The 18,250-nt window shown below is 44.1% G+C and overlaps 1 protein-coding gene across 4 annotated transcripts in view; it reads right to left on the bottom strand.

Annotated features, from left to right (window-relative positions):
* Plpp1 (phospholipid phosphatase 1) overlaps positions 1-14,980 on the bottom strand; it is a 65,508-nt gene extending 50,528 nt beyond the window's left edge. For 2 of the 4 annotated variants that reach the window (XM_052743296.1, XM_052743297.1), the window contains exon 1: positions 14,739-14,980. In XM_052743296.1, the coding sequence (XP_052599256.1) occupies positions 14,739-14,976 (238 nt within the window). In that variant the 5' untranslated portion in view covers positions 14,977-14,980. Of the gene's footprint in view, positions 1-14,423; positions 14,577-14,738 lie in introns of those variants that run through there. The other 2 variants (XM_052743298.1, XM_052743300.1) reach the window with 2 other exon arrangements.
* Positions 14,981-18,250: the final 3,270 nt, after the last annotated feature.

Below are 18,250 nucleotides of genomic sequence, written 5' to 3'. Positions count from 1 at the left end.
ATCTCTTACCCATTGCCTATGCTGTCACTAAGATGGGCTCCGACAGCTTCCCAAATTCCACCACCAACTGCATTAGCTCACTACCATTGCCTCAGTTTGAATGCCTCTTATCTCCCTAAGGCCTCTCTTTCTAAGTTCTAGGCTAGCACTCTACCAGGCAAACTCTTTCGTTTCAGTTTGGCTTGGGTTTTTTAGCTCATGCACATGCTAAACACCTACTGAACATGATATTCTCAGCCAGAAAGTAATTCTTTTAAAGCCCCTTACTATAAACTACCATAGCTCCCAAGATCTCCTTCAAAAGCACACACTGGTTTGTTTTCTTCTGTTTATGTGACCGCCACTTAACCCAGCGCCTGGCACATAGTAAATGAGCACATATCTGCGGAAGAAACAAATGCTTAACATGTAGCGGGCAACACCAGGCCCCAGAACAGGGCCTACATCTAGAGACAGAGACGCAGTCCTTTTTAGACAAAAACAAAAAACAAAAACAAACCTGGAGCTGCAAACTTGAGATTCAAGAAGTGGCAGTGTCCCTACACTTAAAAGTTTATGTACATCATGAAACAAAAGAATTCTGCAAACATTCCATAAGCTAGTGAAGTAAATGAAAATGTTTTACATATTAATACAAAGTATTATAATAAAACTCTGTTAAAATTGCATGCATTCTGACTCTCGTTTTGAGTAAATATAGTTTTTTACAGATACACTGCTGGCCCTCTGAAACGTAACAATTTACACCCTTTATTATAGACGGTATTGTCCTACTGCATCAGTATCAATAAAGCCTGGCCTCCTGTCTCAACATGTCTATCATAATCCTATTGGATGTATTTGACAGCTCCAGATGTCTAACTTCTGTGCTGTAACAACTTGTCTTGTTACTTGGTTACTAAGCCAAGGTCCTGCCTTCCAAATCCAGGTGTTGGCTGCTGTTTTGGAATATTGTGGTCCTTCATGTGTGTTGCTGAACAGTCTTCCTATGTGACTGAAGCTGGCCTCTAAGCCTAAGCTCAAGACGTGCCACCATGCCCAGCTCTAGGATTTCATCCTTAATCATGGAAAGTCTGAGAGTATGAAATCAGGGCAACCACCAGGAAGTTCTTCCGGAGATCTACCCATTTTCCTAGTAAACTCAAAACACAAGTCTAATTAATTGGCTAACCTAAGGAACAAATTTCTTACTTCAGGAAATCTGAGTCACTGTAAATATGACCCCTATCCAGAGGGCACTGAAAATCACCCCCTGGATCTGGCCCAGAGCACCCAGGAATTGCAGCAACCAGTGTGGGATGGTGAAACCCAGGTCCTGAGAGTTCCTTAGAGGCTCTAGCCTGGATCCTGACTCTATCTAGGTCATATCTCTGCAGGATCCACCAGCACTGGAGGCTGATATCACCAGGACCGTGAGGATGGCAGAGATGGGTCATCCTCATTTTTTCAAATATCTTACTGTTTTTATTTTATTTTTTTTAAAGATTTATTTATTATGTATACAGAAGAGGGTGCCAGATCTCATTACAGATGGTTGTGAGCCACCATGTGGTTGCTGGGAATTGAACTCAGGACCTCTGGAAGGACAGTCGGTGCTCTTAACGTCTGAGCCATCTCTCCAGCCCATCTTACTGTTTTTAAATGTAAGGGTTTTTACATTTTTTTTATGTGCACTGGTGTTTTGCCATGGAACTGGAGTTACAGACAGCTGTAAGCTGCCATATGGATGCTGGAAATTGAACCCAGGTCTTCTCAAAGAGCAGTTAGTGCTCTTAACCACTGAGCCATCTCTCCAGTCCTAAATATAAGTTTTTAATTATTATGAAAAAGTGAATATGGTTCTTATATAGGATTCAAACTTGTTAAGGCTTTCTTGTAATTTGGGCCAAGATATTACGGTATTTTAATTCTGGTGGTGTTGGGTCTCTGCAGCTGTAGGGTATGTGAAACTCCCCAGGAGTCTACAGATCTATATCACAATACTACAGACACATACGATGATAAACCATCTGTTAGCTGCAGCCTTACTGTAGCATCCAAGCCTAACAGTCAAACCTCAGCACCCCAACCATGAATCCGCTACTGTATTTATTCTGTTCAATGGGCATTTCCTCTGTTTACTGTCCTGCAGGTTACGGGCAGATTACAGTTTTAAAAGAGTCCCCAACATGTTTTATATCTTTGCCCCCAAATTGTGACAGACATGCTGTATGAGAAGACAAACTGCTTTTGATACAGATGGCAGTCCATCTGACATTCAGACTAGATTGGAACTGTGGTTTCTTCGTCCCGAGCCCCCTGGTATGAACTACTGCAATACAGTCTGCAGCAGATGTCTGACTCTTTTGAAATGAACCTCATTTCTCACTATGACCCTGAGACAGGCATCATCCTCATTATGATTTACATATGACTAAATGAAGCAGCCGTGTGACTCTGGCCATGAAAATCACAGGGAGTAGTAGAGGCAAGGCCAGACTCTGACTCTTAAATCGGTGTCTGTTCCTATTAAACCACACTTTTAACTCTTTAAATAAAGTTATACAAAGAAACAGCCATTCACTAAAAAGAACCATGGACAATGTTTAACCTTGAGCAAAGGGAAAATCCATGCAAGAACTTCTCTTCATAAAAAGGAACTATACATTTGTTTCTGGGTTTCATTAATCGTCTACATTTAATGGCAGCACTTAGACTTTCACAGCTTTAATACAGATAACCACCCGTAACTGTAAAATCACCATTACCCATATCCTGACTAACAAGTTCTGGTAACATCAAAGATAGCTTTACTGGGCTATTGGATCAGATGCAGAGAGTATTTGGAAAATAGCACACTTAATATTTGTATCTTTTCTATGCCCTTTGGAGAAAAAAATTACCACAAATATCTCTTGCCTCTGTGGCCCTGGATAACTAAACCATATTGGGATGTCATTTGAAAACATTTTTTTAATCACTTAATGAAAATATATGAAGTGTAATTACACAGAGTCCTATGTTTAACGAAATGCCCTCTTTGAGTCAGAATTACCCCAGAACACCAGTGGTGGGCATGGCTGCTGTGTGCTCCCTCTCCTTAAGCTGACGCTGGCTGCGAAAAGTCGTACAAACAGCTAGCAGTTTAGCTCGGTCAACCTCAAACTTCAGTTAACTCTTGACCAGCTTACATCAAGAAACCAAATGTTCATGTTCTGGGAGCCAAGCACTAAGTTACTAAGTTACTAAGCTCTAACTACCCAAACCATCCTAACTTCACAACACAAACACCTTGTTTATTCCTGTTTCTAGTTTGCCGTTCTCTCTCAAGCCTTGCACATCCATTAGTTACCTTGCCTGTGAGCCGTGAGTAGACTGCTCACCTAGAAATATAAATACATGTACAATGAGGATGTGATTCCAGGAAGAAACAGGTGAGAAACAATTCTAACAAGCCTGGTGTGGTAGCTCCACCTGCAACCCTGGTCCTCTGGAGGAGGCAGGGACAGGAAAGATCAGGTGTTCCCAGTCATTTTCAGCTACCTGCTGAGTTTGAGGACAATCTGGGATATGCAGGACCCTGTTTAAGGAGAAAAAGAAAGAACGAAATGGGGGAGGCAGGGGAAAGAAAATAAAGAAAAGGGGAAACTTCCCATAGCAATCTGCAGATCAGGAACAGAAATGGGCTGAGTAACTGAAAAGCATATTCTTTTTGTTGTTGTTGTTTGATTTTTCAAGACTGGGCTTCTCTGTGTAGCCTGGCTGTCCTGGAACTCACTCTGTAGACCAGGCTGACCTCAAACTCAGAGATCCACCTGCTTCTGCTTCCCAAGTGCTGGGACTAAAGGCATGAACTACCACATCTGGCTCTGAGGAGCATCTTCAATGTTGCTGAAATTGTAGTTAGGGCTGTAGTTCAGTAGTACAGTCTTTGCTTAACATGCATGAGACCCTGAGTTTGATTCCTAACACACACACACACACACACACACACACACACACACACACACACACACACGGGGGGGGGGGGGGGGGGGGGGTATATGAATGAGAATAAATTGCAATTAGAACTCCATTCAACAGTATTCCAAAAGAAAACTCACTAGCAATGGAAATCACATTTAAATACCATGTGTCAGTGATACAAAATTGGTTGATTAGCTTAATAACAATAATGATTAAAATTACAACACTGAGTGGCTCCTGTAGGCCAAGACTAAACTAGACGTGTCACAAACATTGTCTCACTCATTATCTCATCTTATTTCACAGCACTATGAGGAAGACACTAGAAGCATCATCCTTTTCCTCATTAGATGAGGAAATGCCGAGGGAGCTAGGGTGACCTGCCCAGTATCACAGTAACAGATGGAGCTAGAATTCTGTGAGTGGCTGGCTGACTCAAGCATATTCTCAAGTCTTAGAAGATTAGCTGACTCATCCATTCATTCATATGACAAACATCTGAATGCCTATGTACCATGTACCACATACCTTCTAAGTATCCATAGTAATGTAAGGTTTATGGATTGGTTTCCTGAATTTTCTACAGGATCCATAACTTAGCAGTACCATCCAAAAGCAATGTTCCTGGAGCTTCACATTACCTCTGCCATAGAGAAGAGCAATGGTCTAGGGGAAATTGTCTCTAAACACAGTCCAATTTTTGAATGAAGCCTATTTCCTCTTACAAGGCTGTGTGCACCTCTTAAGAATGGAGACCTTGTTTCATTCACTCTTTGGAATCTCAGTGCAAGGATTAGTGACTTATCATACAGTTATATCCTAATTTTTCATGAGTCTGTGTTCCATAATAAGCAAGAACTCATTAGAACCCGTGAATTTTATTATTCCAGTCACTTTTGCATCCCCAGTGGTAAGGCATTAAAATAAAACCAGTACTATACATACACTTCACAGTTGAGTCATGGTACATGACTTTATATAAAACATTTACCAAAAACAAATCACAGGCCACCAATAAATAATGGCTCTCTCTTCCTTTACCTCTCTAGCCTACAGCAGCCAACCATCTCCTACTATGGATGTTCATGAACTCAAAAAGCAAAGCAGAACCCAGCTTAAGAAGCTGTCAATTAACTACAGAGCTTTTCCACTACCCATTTCCTATGTCATTTTCCTAGACACCTCACCCAGAAAAAGATTCAAGCAACATTTCCAAGAACTGACAGCCTGGGACTAAACCACGAGGTTCTAACTATGTCTGCTAGAATGCCTTACTTTGAGCACTACCCATGATTCACCTGAAATACGGGAAGGGCAAAGGTTCTTCCCGTCCTGTGAGAACTCAGGAGGAATGCCTACAACAATAACACCATTTGAAGAAGAAGGCTCTAGGCACGCCACTGAAGCAGGCAAATTAACTGCATCCTCCAATGACATCCCAACTAGTTACCTCACTGCTAATTCTTCACAGTTTCTACAAATTTGAATTGTAAACCTTACAGTGCCTGTTTTAGACAGTAGATTTCATGATCAAAACATGGTAAGCAGACACTGTCTCTGAAACCACACAACCAGACAGGACAAAGGCAATCATAAAACATTTGGGCCACCTACAGTAATCACTATTTTTACTTAGCCAAATATCACCCCCATTTCTTTACCCACTCATTACAACTCATCCCAAATCTGAACAAACTAATCACTATTCAGAAGTTACAGTCCTCAAAAGTACACTTCCAATTCCTGACTCACACCATTTACAGCTGCTTTGGGTCAGTTTCTCAACAACCCTGGGGCTAAGTTCCATCCCTTACAGATAGGAGAGGGTCAAGTAAATCACCCTGAGCAAGTCTATACAGGCCCAGAAAGCATTAAGTCAATGTTATTATTTTCTACACTGACATTAGGAATTGAGGGGAGAGGCTCAGTGTTGGAGCACTTTCCTGGAATATATAGGGCCCTGGGTTCAAGCAAGAAGGTGTGTGGGGGTTGGGGGAAGTATAGATGCACATGGTAACTCAACCACACTGACCTTTTTTTTTTTTCTATTTTTCCCCCCTGGACAAACCCTGTTTGTTTGATTAAATAAAAATAAAATAAGCTGCTTAGGGACAATTTTAAAGTCCAAAGAGATACTGGCTTCGTTTTAAGGCTGTGATAGCTGATAGAGCATCTCCTAGCTAGCTCCCCAGTCTCCTCTGTGGACCACAGCCTTATACCCAGAAGCCTGTTACTCACTCAACAGATCCGCAACACTGGTTCTTCACCTGGTCACTGCTGGTTATGCCTGCTGCCAGTCGTAGTAACATTTAAGGTTAAAGTCCCATGGGGGGCGGGGCATGTAGAATTTAAAAACAAAACCAAAAACAAAACTCTTTTGCCTTGAAGTCTGAGGGAAATTTCCCTAGTCATGATGAGCTCCAAAATGCCACAGCAATGCCAAAATTGGCCAGTGGCATCTTTTCTATTTTAAAATGCCCTTTCCTCCTTGGGCCTCACCACCTGCCCTTCCCTATGCTTAATATCAGCCCCCTAGCTCCTCCATGGGCAATTCATTTTCATCTCCCTGTAAGTATCTCTCATTTCCAATACTCCTTCCTTAGAGAAGCCATTCCCCCAAAGCCTCACTAATGTGTTCCCCTTTTAATTCTTCCACAACCTCTGCAAAGCATTCTAACTGTCGTGTATTAGCACAGAGAACCTGCCTCTCTCACACTGATGCTTTCAGCCCCTAGCCAAGCAGTAGGCACTTAAATGTGCACTTAGTGAATTTAATGAAAAGTGGTACAGACTCAAGTACTTTTCAAAACGTAATGCTAAATTTATACAACAGGTTAACATGGGTCAAAACAAATACCCGTAAAACAAGGGTAAGCCCGGCGTGGCGGCATGTACCTGAGATCCCGGCGCTTAGGCGGCAGAAGCAAGGTGATCAGGAATCGAGGCCAGCTTCAGCTGCAAAGAGGCCAGTTTGAGGCCAGCCGGGCCTGAGACTGGAAGTAAAGTAGGGAAGGAAGGAGGACAAAAGAAAAGGAGGAGGAGAAGAAAGATCCAGTGAGAGCGAGGAGGACTGGAGACAGCTCAGCTGGTATAGAGTGCTCGCTGCAAGCCTGAGGACCTGGGCTCAGTCTCCAGCACCCAGTCATGGCTGTTTTGTAAAGCCAGCCATAGTGGTGGCAGCTTGTAACCCCAGCACTGGGGAGGCAGAGACAGGAGGCCCTGGGGCTCCCTAGACCTGGGGCTCCATGAGAGAACCTGTCTCCAACACAAGGCTCCTGGGGAGCAACACTGAGGCTGACCTCTGGCCTCCACATGTGCTTGCAGACCTGCACACAGAGACACTGCAAACACACACAACACAGAGCTCACGGAAAAAGGAAGACACAAGAAGAGAGAGAGGCTACTGCACAACTGCTTCTTTGCTGCCTAATTACAAGAGAAATTCAAATTACAGAATGCAACTGAATGAGGTGTGGCAGGTCTCAAGCTCTTGTGCTGGAAGAGGCATAAGGCTCAGGAGTTCAAGGTCATCCTTGATTACACAGACAGTTCAAAGCCAACTTGGACTACATGAAATTCTGCCTCAAAAAAGGAGGGAGACTTTGTATACAGATGAGAACATACAATTACTGCTATTCAAAAAAAAAAAAAAAATCTTAGGAATCTTAGCTCAATTTTTTTTTTTTTTTTAAACAAGCAGAGCAATCATTCCTAGGACTTAAAACAGTAGAAATAGCCGGGCAGTGGTGCCTCATGCCTTTAATCCCAGCACTCGGGAGGCAGAGGCAGGCGGATCTCTGTGAGTTCGAGGCCAGCCTGGTCTACAGAGCGAGATCCAGGAAAGGCGCAAAGGTACAGAGAAACCCTGTCTCGAAAAACCAAAAAAAAGAAAAAAGAAAAAAAGTAGAAATAGTGAGGATGTAACTAATCCTCTTTTTCTTAAATCAGTGAAATCTAGGACTTATCACTGTATATAGTAATGAGTTTTCCATTTACTCAGTTACAGCCTACCAAAACTAAACAGATCAGTTTCTACCTTGCCTGGAATTACTATTGCATATATGTAGGTTTTATTCTTAACTGATGAAACACTAGATCTCAAAAGCATACCATGAGCTCTCACGGGAAACATTTTAAAGTCTGTATTTCTATCCCTAACACAAAACTTGATGATGTTACTTCTACTAATTATTGTGTTATGGGTGCTAGAATTACAGGGAATTATTTTACTCCACATATATAGTAAGTGCAAGGTACTTGCCTAAGTAATTTACATACTGACTCATTTAAATTTCACAAAAGAGATGTAAATAGGTCATTATATATTATACAGCTGAGGAAACACAGGTACTCAGAGAGACCATTCCCAAGGTCACAGAGATAACAAACTAAAGAAGAAATTGAATTGAGGAAGTGTGGGTCCAAAGTCCACTGCAAGAATGCACTGTCTCTAATGTGCTAAAGAAAAACGTACAGATTTCAAAGAGCAAGTCATTTCCAATTCTAGACTTCTTTGGGTCAAGAAAATAAAACTAAAAGCAAAACAAAGCTCTGCCTAAGCCATCTAGACTTTAAAAACCTACCTTTTAAAAGGAGAAAGAAAAGGAAGTTGGGAGGAATGAAAAACAATGGGGAATGTGGCTCAGCTGGCAGACTGTCCCTACCATCTAAGAAGGCCTCACTTTGATCCCAAGCACCACCTAAAACCAGGCTCGGTGGTGGACTCCCCTAATGCCAGCGCTCGGGAGACACAGGCAGTTCTAGGCCATCTTCAGTTAGCAAGTTCAAAGCCAGCCTGAGTTACATGAGACCCCCTCCCCAATTTTTTTTAACTGAAAAAAAAAAAAAGAACAAGAACATTTTTAAAAGGAAAAAAAAAGTCTGAAAGCTTCTTGCAACCATCATGTATAACCTCTGGAAAGTAAATGCTGTGTTGAAAAGAAAATAGAGACAAAATGGCGCCTATGCGACCAATCCCTAATTAGCTTACCGTGCAGACTATATGATAGTGAGATGGTCATTCAGTCAGTATAAAGTGCTTGCCCTGCAACTCTGACAACCTGGGTTCAAATCCCAGAACCTACTCAGAAGTGGAAGGAGAAAACAGACTACTCAAAGTCGCTCTCTGAACACCATGCACACACAAAAATAATTTTAAAAAATAATCCAAATTCCTTCCCACAAAAATTGAAATTACATGCTGGGCCAACTGGTCCACCTGAATCTGAGTGTCCGCTCGCCTATGCTGCCAGCATCTCCATCTCTAGCCAACAGTGACAACCTCATATTCAAACAGTAAAACCTTGGGTTTTTTTAGAATCAGAGTAAGTCCCCAAACATCTCAAACACGTTAGTAGAGTTCAGCCAAAAATGACTATATGTGAGTGGGATTAGTATGATTCGTAGCATGTCTCTGAGTTTCCAAAAGGATATAATTCAAAGAGAATATGAAGGAGGAATTCACAGTTCATAAAACATATATGGACAAAGTTCTCCAAACACTTCCATACTCAGGTCCAAGTGGGGCACATTTAAGGTCAAGTCAACTCAACTTCATGAAGCCAAGTAGTCACCAAAGCATAGCAGTCCCCTCCAGTCTCTGCTCTTGTTCCAAACTGCCCATCCAACTTAAGAAAAAGCTTTGCGACAGAATCTTAATCTGACACAAGCACATGAAGTTTGATCAACTTTTGTTCACCTTGAGATTCCTTCTCTCCTCCTGTTACTAGAAACAATGAGAAAAGTTAAAGAAACAAACCTAGCAAACTTCCATCAAAGGCAAAAGAAATGTCCGTAATTAAAGCTAGTACCTATTCAGCTGTTAGTAAATGTATGAAATAAGTGAATGAATGAATTAGTTTTAGGAGAAAAGGTAAGGTACAAAAATGCTGGAGACTATGAAACCGAACTATTTCCATGTATCTTTTTTTCTGCTCTTAAAGCAACTCAGCCTGAGGATTAGCAAAGGGATCACTCCTTGGGGACTGTGTTAAAAGAATGTCAGCATCGTGGTAATGACATATCAGTATTTGAGTTAACAAGTAACAGAGATTTCATAACTGCCTACTGTCGGTAGCCAATGTTTTTGCTGTCAAATTTTATCTACACCTATGGAGTGTGTCGGCACAATGATGCTTTATTTGGAACATGATAAGGAAACTGGACCATCCTGGGATAGAGATGGCTCGGCTCAGTGGTTAAGAACACTTGCTCTTTTGGAGGACTCAGTCTTGGTTCCTAGCACCCACAGAGTGGCTCACAACCATCTTTCCAGAGAATATGACACCATCTTACTCTACAGACACTGCACACACATGGCACAAAAACTCAAACAGGCTCTCTAGCTCTTACGCGCTCTCTCTCTCCCTCTCTCTCTCTCTCTCACACACACACACACACAACACATACACAAATAAAAATAAATAAACCTTTAAAAAAACAAGCCAGCAAGAACCCTATTGCATCTGCTATCAAAACAACTGTACCTGGTGACTGGTGCAAGAAGGAAACTTTCTCAGTTCTAGTTTGGACACAGATAGGTATTATCAGATCCTGGCCCAAACAAGAAAACAACCAAACACAAAGCCCAGCACACCCAAATGCTACAGTCAAGAGGAAAAGCTGAGGGAGCCACTTTGAAAGCATGTAGAGACAGCAGTTAGGAACGGTGGCTTCTCCTCCGGTAGCAACATCAGCACTAAGTCTAAGGTCTGTGCAGCACAGAATTATACAGGGATCACTACACAGCAAAATATAGACATGCAGAAGGCAGCTTTGCCAGCTCCACCCCAGTCTTCCAAATATCACAGGCCTACCCAGAGATAAATCACCAGCACAGGTACTTGAGTTCCCACTCCCCCAGATCAAGTTGAAAAATGGGTAGGAAAAAATTCTAAGAGTAATGCTATGCAACTTCTGACATTTCCGTATCTCTAAGAGTAAACAGAGAAGCCGTTTCTCTAAACAGTATAGATCTAAGACATGGCCCTTCTCTGTGATCAAAGGGCATCATACCTGCATTAGCACACTTAACATGATGTAACATCCTGTTTGTTTCTCCTGCATCAGACTCTGCGCTCCTTTAGGGAGGGGACTGTCCTATTTACCTTTATATCCCTAGCACTCTAACAAGGTACAAAAGTCATCTCCCAGTGTACACTGAATCAATTAATGGACTCGGTATCTATTACCTGGTGGCTAAAATACATACCGATCCTTAGTAATTAAAAAGTAAGTTATATTCAGGACACAGTATAATACATTGGGCTAAAATAGCTACTTTTATACCAACTCTCTATTGTTCTCTATATAGTAGCTTTTCTTATGTGTTCAGGTGATTGTAGATGGACTTACCAACAGTTCTAGAACCACTGGTCAAAAGAACAGGAGTAAGGTCAAGTGTGATGGCGCACATCTTTAATCCCAGCATTTAGGAGTCAGAGGCAGGTGGATCTCTGAGTTCAAGGTCAGCCTGGTCCACATAGTGAGTTCCAGGTCAGCCAAAACTACATGGTGAGACCATATCTATAAATAAAAAAAGCAATCAAGCAAATTCAAACAGATATCAATGGTAGGCGTGTCAAATCAAAGACTCAAAAAAATGGAGATGACAAGACTCCATTTCAGAGGAATCAAATATATATTCTCTCTCAAATATCTCCTTTTTCAAGGATTTACCAAATCCACTGAAGGAGCTGATAATTTAGATATACATATAGAAGAATTAATGGAGTTTATTTAGAAACAAACACACGCATAAACACATATGCACATACTGTTTAACGATCACTTCAAAAGACATCACCCTGGGTAAAAATTATGAATGACTTGTGTAACGAAACCATGTACCATCATCATATTAAAATGGGCACACAGAGTGATAGTGGAACACATCACATTGTAATTATGAATCACTTTCACATAACCTATACTTACGAAGTGCTTAATCATCTTTCTGCCCATGGAGTCAACCCTTACCTGTAGACGCTCCACAGAAAAGGGGGAAAAGGAAAACGTCCAAGCCAGGCTGAAAGCTTTCTTGAAGCAAAGACAATCTTAGGCTGCCAATCCCTGGCTGTCAGTAAGGTGAATAAATCCCAAATTTAGTGCAATCCTCAGACTCGTCTAAAACGGGTAAGTTTATTAGAAAAACCTATCTTCCAAAAGTCAGTCTTAAAAGGTCCTGTGTCGTCATTCTCCCTTCGTGTTACGTGTGAGAGGTGATGTGGTTAAATCTAACGGCGTTCTGTACATATCTAATGAAAATAAGTAGGTTACATTCTACTTAGGAAAAGGGAAATCCTGACAATGCACTGAACTACTTTAAAAGAAACTGCAGTCGCGGCACAAGAAAAAACAAACAAACAATACTACACCGATAAGATAAGATTCAAATAGATGAAGAGCTTTTTGAAAAAGCAAATTAGCTGGACGACGGTGGCGGTGGCGGCGGCGGCTCATGCCTTTAATCCCAGCACTCGGGAGGCAAAGGCAGGCAGATCTCTGTGAGTTCGAGGCCAGCCGGGTCTACAGAGCAAGTTCCGGAACAACCAGGCCTACACAGAGAAACCTTGTCTTGAAAAAAAACAAAAACTATATATACATATATAGATCAATGCCTTACAGATATCTTATTCCTGAAACTGTGGGGTCAACTGGGGCAGTCAGATCACTCCAAGCTCAACAGAATGTATCACGTTGAAAACACAGGCCACCAGAAAATATAACTTATAAAATTTCACTGCGTACACATTTTCCCACTACACATGATCTCTGTCAGTTTATTTGTTCAGTATAGGGATTCACTCTGTAGACTAGGCTGACCTGAACTATGTCTGTAGCCCAGGCTAGCCTCTAACTCATGACAATCTTCCTACCTTCACCTTCTGAGTGATGGGATTACAAGCATGAGCCGGAACACCAGTCTCACGCATGAATTTTTTAAAAGGATAGATCTACCATGTGGCCTCCTATTAATAACATGAGCTGTGGCTGCCTATGAGTAGTACGGGTTGGTTCAGCCCTCCTAATCGGTGTTTGGTATAGGAAAAGGACATCATAATTTAGCCAGGCATGGGAGAGCATGCCAATATCCCCAACACTCTGGAGGTTGGGGAAGAAGAGGCACAAGTTCCAAACCAGGCTGCACTGCAAGACCCTGTCCGGAAAGAAGGAAGAAAGGGAGGGAGGGAAAGAAGAAAAGAAAGGAAAAAAGGAAAGTATTTCCTAAGCTAGTAATTTTAAAATAATATGCCCTAACATCTGAAAAGGTGTTTCCACAAAGACTGCTTTTGTTTAGTGACCCAGGATCTCCCTAGGTAGCCTAGGCTGGATCTGAACTAAATATTTTCCTGCCTCCACCTCACAGGTGCCTGGGTAACAGGCTACCACATGTTACTAAAGCCTGTCCTAAGACTGAATCCTCTCTTTTAAACCAACCCTACAATTCACTGTGAAAATGCGGGGTGAAGGTGTCCTGGTAAAGAGAGAAGTTGCACGGATTCTTTTTTTTTTTTTTTAAGAAAGGACTCTAAGAAAATGCATTTTAAAAAAATGTACCAAAATTTTCACAGTTTGACAAGAAGTCTAAACGGTCAGGCTGGAAGCGGGAGAGAGGAATAGTCAAGAGCTGCTAGATTAAAGCCTGAGGAAATAGGTCTTATCTCTGAGAAGCCAGTAGGCATATCTGTACCTAAGATGCAAAAGCCACTAGTCGCCTTGAGAACTTGCCAGGACTACTTCAATTACTTTAACCATCACCCAAACCTCCAACGGTTTACAACTGACTATACAGAAAAAAAGGTGGAAGCAGCCACTGCTTCCAAAGCCGAGCCCTTGTCCAGATGATTCCAGCCTCCTTCCCCCGGAAAGAAAGACCTGGCGACCAGAGACCCCCCAAACTGAATTCTTCCGATCAGGAAAATAACGCCGACTTTGCTGTAGCTAGAGAAGTGTCTAGAACTCCTTGCTGGGCTGTCTGTCACAGGAGACCGAAAGGTAAACCGCCGCAAGGTCTGCGCAAGAAGGAAACAGCAGGACTCCTGCGTTTGGGTTGGGGGTGGAGGAGGAAGGTGGGGAGGGAACGCAACCTTCTTCACACCTCACCAGGCAGAAACCTGGCATCCTCATCCTCCCCTCTTGCAACCTGACAATTTACAACCTGGCAACGCCTTCTAATTAGGAACGTTCTAAGCCTTTTATAGTCGAAAACTTTAAAGTGCTTTCTCACAAGTTATGGTACACCGGGCACTGGAGCCTGGTGCTCCAGAGAAGCCTGGAGGGGGGTGGAGAGGGGGGGGGTTGCATCAAACCTCCAGCTGCGCTGCAGAACCTGATGAGCCAGTGGCTAGGCTTCTCTGCACCGTGGAGAGGGAGGAGCCCACCCTGTCCGGTGGAGTGTGGCCAGGGGGGGGGGGGGGGAAGAGAGGGTAACAGCACAGGCGAGAAGAGCGGCCAAGCAGGGCTAGGACTCAGCGCACCGGCAGACAGGCAGGGGGAGCCCACGCGGGAGCCAAGAGTGCAGGATGCAGAAGCTGGGGGGGGGGGAGTCCCCCCTTTAGCTGCGCAAGCGGGCTCCCGGGACAACTCTCTTCCCGCAGCCGCGGCGGCGGCGGCGCACGCGCGCACGCGCGCGCGGGGGCCGGGCACACCCACCCTACACCACCAAGTGCGCGGCTCCGCGGCAGGGTCGTCGTCGCCCCCCCGCACCCCGCTCCAACCCCGGCCTCCCCGCCTCCCGCCCCCCGTCCCCCGCCCGCCCGGAAGACCCCCGGGGACCGCGGCGCCTGACGTACCCAGCAAGACGCACAGCACATCGAGGGCCACGTACGGCAGCCGCGTCTTGTCGAACATGGTCTCCGGCCGGACGGCTACCTGGGGCGGGCGGCGGTTGGAACGGACCGCGGCGGGTCGGGAGAGCCAATGCCCGGGAGGCTCGCCCGCGGGATGGCGGCGGCCCCAAGCGACTGCGCCTCGGGTACTGAGCGGGTGCTGCGTCTGGGCAGAATGGGCCAGGCTGAGCGCTGCGACCATGCAGGGCTGCGAGCAGGACCTGGACCCCTCTTCCCTTCACCGTCCCGTCCCCTCCACCCGCCCCCCCTCCTCTTCAACGGGGACTCGGGGCCAGCTGCCGCCGCTCCGTCGCCTCCGGGCGCCTGCCCTTGTCAGCGCTGGCTCGCCGCGGCCGCACGCTCGCCGCTGCCCGGTACCCTCTCCAGACAGGCGGGGCGAGCGGACTCGAGCTTTAAGGATGAGGACCCGTGGGGGTGGGAGGGCGAAGAGAGGGAGGGACGCGGGCTCCGGCTCCTCCCGCCTGGCGGTACGGCTGAAGCCTGAGCGCGCTCTCGCGGGCTGAAGGAGCGCGCCCAGGCGACAACGGGGCGGAGTCGGGGATGGGGCGGAGTCGGGGAAACCCCCAAGCCCGCGCCGGTAGCCAATCAGCGTCAGCGACCCCGTCCGCCGACCGGCAGAGCCCGCCCTGAATCTGGGAGCCGGCGGACGGGGGGGCGGGGCGAGTTGCAAGGATTGCGAGCCCTCTCTTTTTCCATTCAGCCCTTGGTGCTTGCTAGGCGATCCTTCCTTTAAAGGAGAGCCGGACCCGGGGGACACCATCCCGCAGCTCCGACGGCCTGCCACCCCTCTCCTCCCGTGAGGATGGGACCGTGGCGGGCTCGCCCTCACCGAATTGTTTAAGTTTGTTACCTCTAAGCCCCCTTCTGGGAGAGGCCTTCCTCGTGGTTCTAGCTGAGCTCAGTTTTTGCAAGAATCCTTCTTGCTGTCTGATCATGCTTGATATTTTAATACTCAATATCTGAACGGATTTACCGTCCCACCTTTGATGTAAATCCGCGGTCTGCCCTTAGCAAGAATACCCCTGCCATGGTTGTCCTCTTAGTAATTTTCTGTCCACCGGCTCACTTCACTCTTTGTTCCCCAGCTACAGATCTCCAGCTGAGTTTCCCCTTCATGACTCCAACTGCAGGAGACTTGATAGGGACTTCATTGGGGAGGAGTGTGGAGACGTGTCCGGTGGTAAAGCTCCGGCCCTGCATAGAGGGGCCTTAGGTTTGATTGGTAGCGTAGCACCCCGGTGCTCACATTCACAATAGAGTTAATGACGTCTTAATAAGTATCAATCCTTTTTCAATAGTGGCAATCCCCTTGCTCATTCCCAGGAGGCCTTTGGAACACATTTAGTAATCTCAGTTTCCTCCTTTGTAAAAAGGGGATGTTGACGATCCCTGCTGTCTGTTCTATTCAAGAGGAAGTGGTAAGGTTAAGAGAAGGCAGTGTGGATATCGCTTTATAAAGAGTTAAACCACCACTACCGATGTTAACAATAGATGGTTTCCTCCTTGTTCATAGCTTTTTTTTTTTTTTGAGACAGTCTCATATAACCCAGGAGGGCCTCCCATTCTGCAGTGGAGCAGAGAATGGCCTTAAACTCCTGATCCTCCTGCCTCTACCTCCCAAGGTATTATAAGCCTGAGCCTCCACGCCAAGGTGTTCATAAGCTTACCTTCTTACATGAAGATGTAAAATAGAAATCACAAAACACACCTTCTGCTTCTCGGGCATTTGCTGCAAAACACCCCAAAAGACAAATGGAAGGATCTTAATCTTTGGGGGTCAGATGTATATTTCCAAGTGCAACTGTAAAACCACAGATGAAATATGTATTTGGGAAAAAAAGTATATCTTCTTTTAAAGAAATTAGATTTTTTTTAATTTCAGCTTCTTTGAAAGCTTCTAAAAGCTTTCAACCATTTATACCCAAAAAGATGTGCCAGTTTTGATTTGTTTTCCTTAACTCCAGAGTTATGAGTCCTAGAGAGCAAGGTCTTAATACATTTAAAACACTTGTGATAGGACTATTCATTTTTTTTAACTTTTATCGAATACATACTGTATGCTAGGTACAGTCTAGACTTGAAGTTTTATCTAAACAGCTTTGAGATGAACATGCTGGACAAGATGGTACCCAGCTGTAATTCCAGCACTTGAGAGGCAGAAGTAAGGGAATCAGAAGTTCCAGGGACAACCTTGGCTACAAAGCAAGTTTGTAGTCCTATTGATGATAAACCTCCTTCCACATGAATTCTTAGCTTGGTTTCTGTTGCTGTGATAAGACCATGAACAAAAGCAACTTGGGGAGAAAAGAGTTTACTTCAGCTTACAGTTACAGTTCATCATTAAAGAAGTCGGGGGCAGGAGCTCAAGGCAGGAACCTGGAGGTAGGAACTGAAGCTGAAACCATGGAGGAGCACTGTTTCCTGGCTTGCTCGGCTTTCTTATACCACCCAGGACCAACCACCATCTTATGGGTGGCACCACCCACAGTGATCTGAACCCTCCCACATCAATCATTAATCAGGAATATGTCCCACAGACCCTACAGGCCAGTCTGATGGAGGCCGGTCCTCAATTGAGATTGAGATTCCCTCTTCCCAGATTACTGTAGCATGTGTCAAGTTGACAAAAAACAAAAACAAAAACAAAAACAAAAAAAACAACAACAACAAAATAAACAACAACAACAAAAAAAAACAACCTAACCAGGACAAGTGTCAACTACTAAATGTATATGAATGAACAGATGTTAAAATTATTAGGCAACTGGGTTATGGGAATTTTGAGGTCCACATCCTGCCACCTACCCATAGCTCATTTATTATTGACAAAAAAAGAAAAGGTTAACTTTATAGAAGAGATCGGACTGTTACCACATGAACTCAGGTGGTCAGATTCAGCTTCACTAAGTTTAAGACAAGACATTGGCTATGTTTTGATGACGTGAAACGTGAAATACAGAGCATCACTGGAACCAAAGACGTTTCATCCAAGCATGACTGTCTGTGACCTTATAGTCTGGGACTCATAACTCTGGAGGTAAGGAAAACAGAATCAAAACTGGCACATCTTTCTGGGTATAAATTGTTGAAAGCTTTTAGAAATTATTCAAAGCAGCTGAAATTTAAAAAAATCTAATTTCCTTAAAAGAAAATAAAGTTAATTTTGTTATAGTCTTATCTATGTATAATTTTACTCTTGTTTGAGGTATTATGTTTATGTAACTCATTTGAAGTTGTAATATGTCATTAAGAAATACAGATTAATAGTCATCTGTGATAATCAAACTTATAGTCATGTTAGTTAACATGGTATACATGGATATATTTCAATTAGGTAGATAATCTTCAAACACTTCAGAGACCTACAGAATATGGCATTTTAAATGTTTTAAAAACTTAAACTTTTCTAGACAATGAGACATGTCTGCTCCTGGCAGTACCAATTATTTCAAAGA

The sequence above is a fragment of the Peromyscus californicus genome, unplaced genomic scaffold (genome assembly GCF_007827085.1).
Source record: "Peromyscus californicus insignis strain IS unplaced genomic scaffold, ASM782708v3 Scaffold_18__1_contigs__length_77618521, whole genome shotgun sequence".
NCBI classification, from domain to species: domain Eukaryota; kingdom Metazoa; phylum Chordata; class Mammalia; order Rodentia; family Cricetidae; genus Peromyscus; species Peromyscus californicus.
This window is presented reverse-complemented; position numbering and strand designations above follow the sequence as displayed.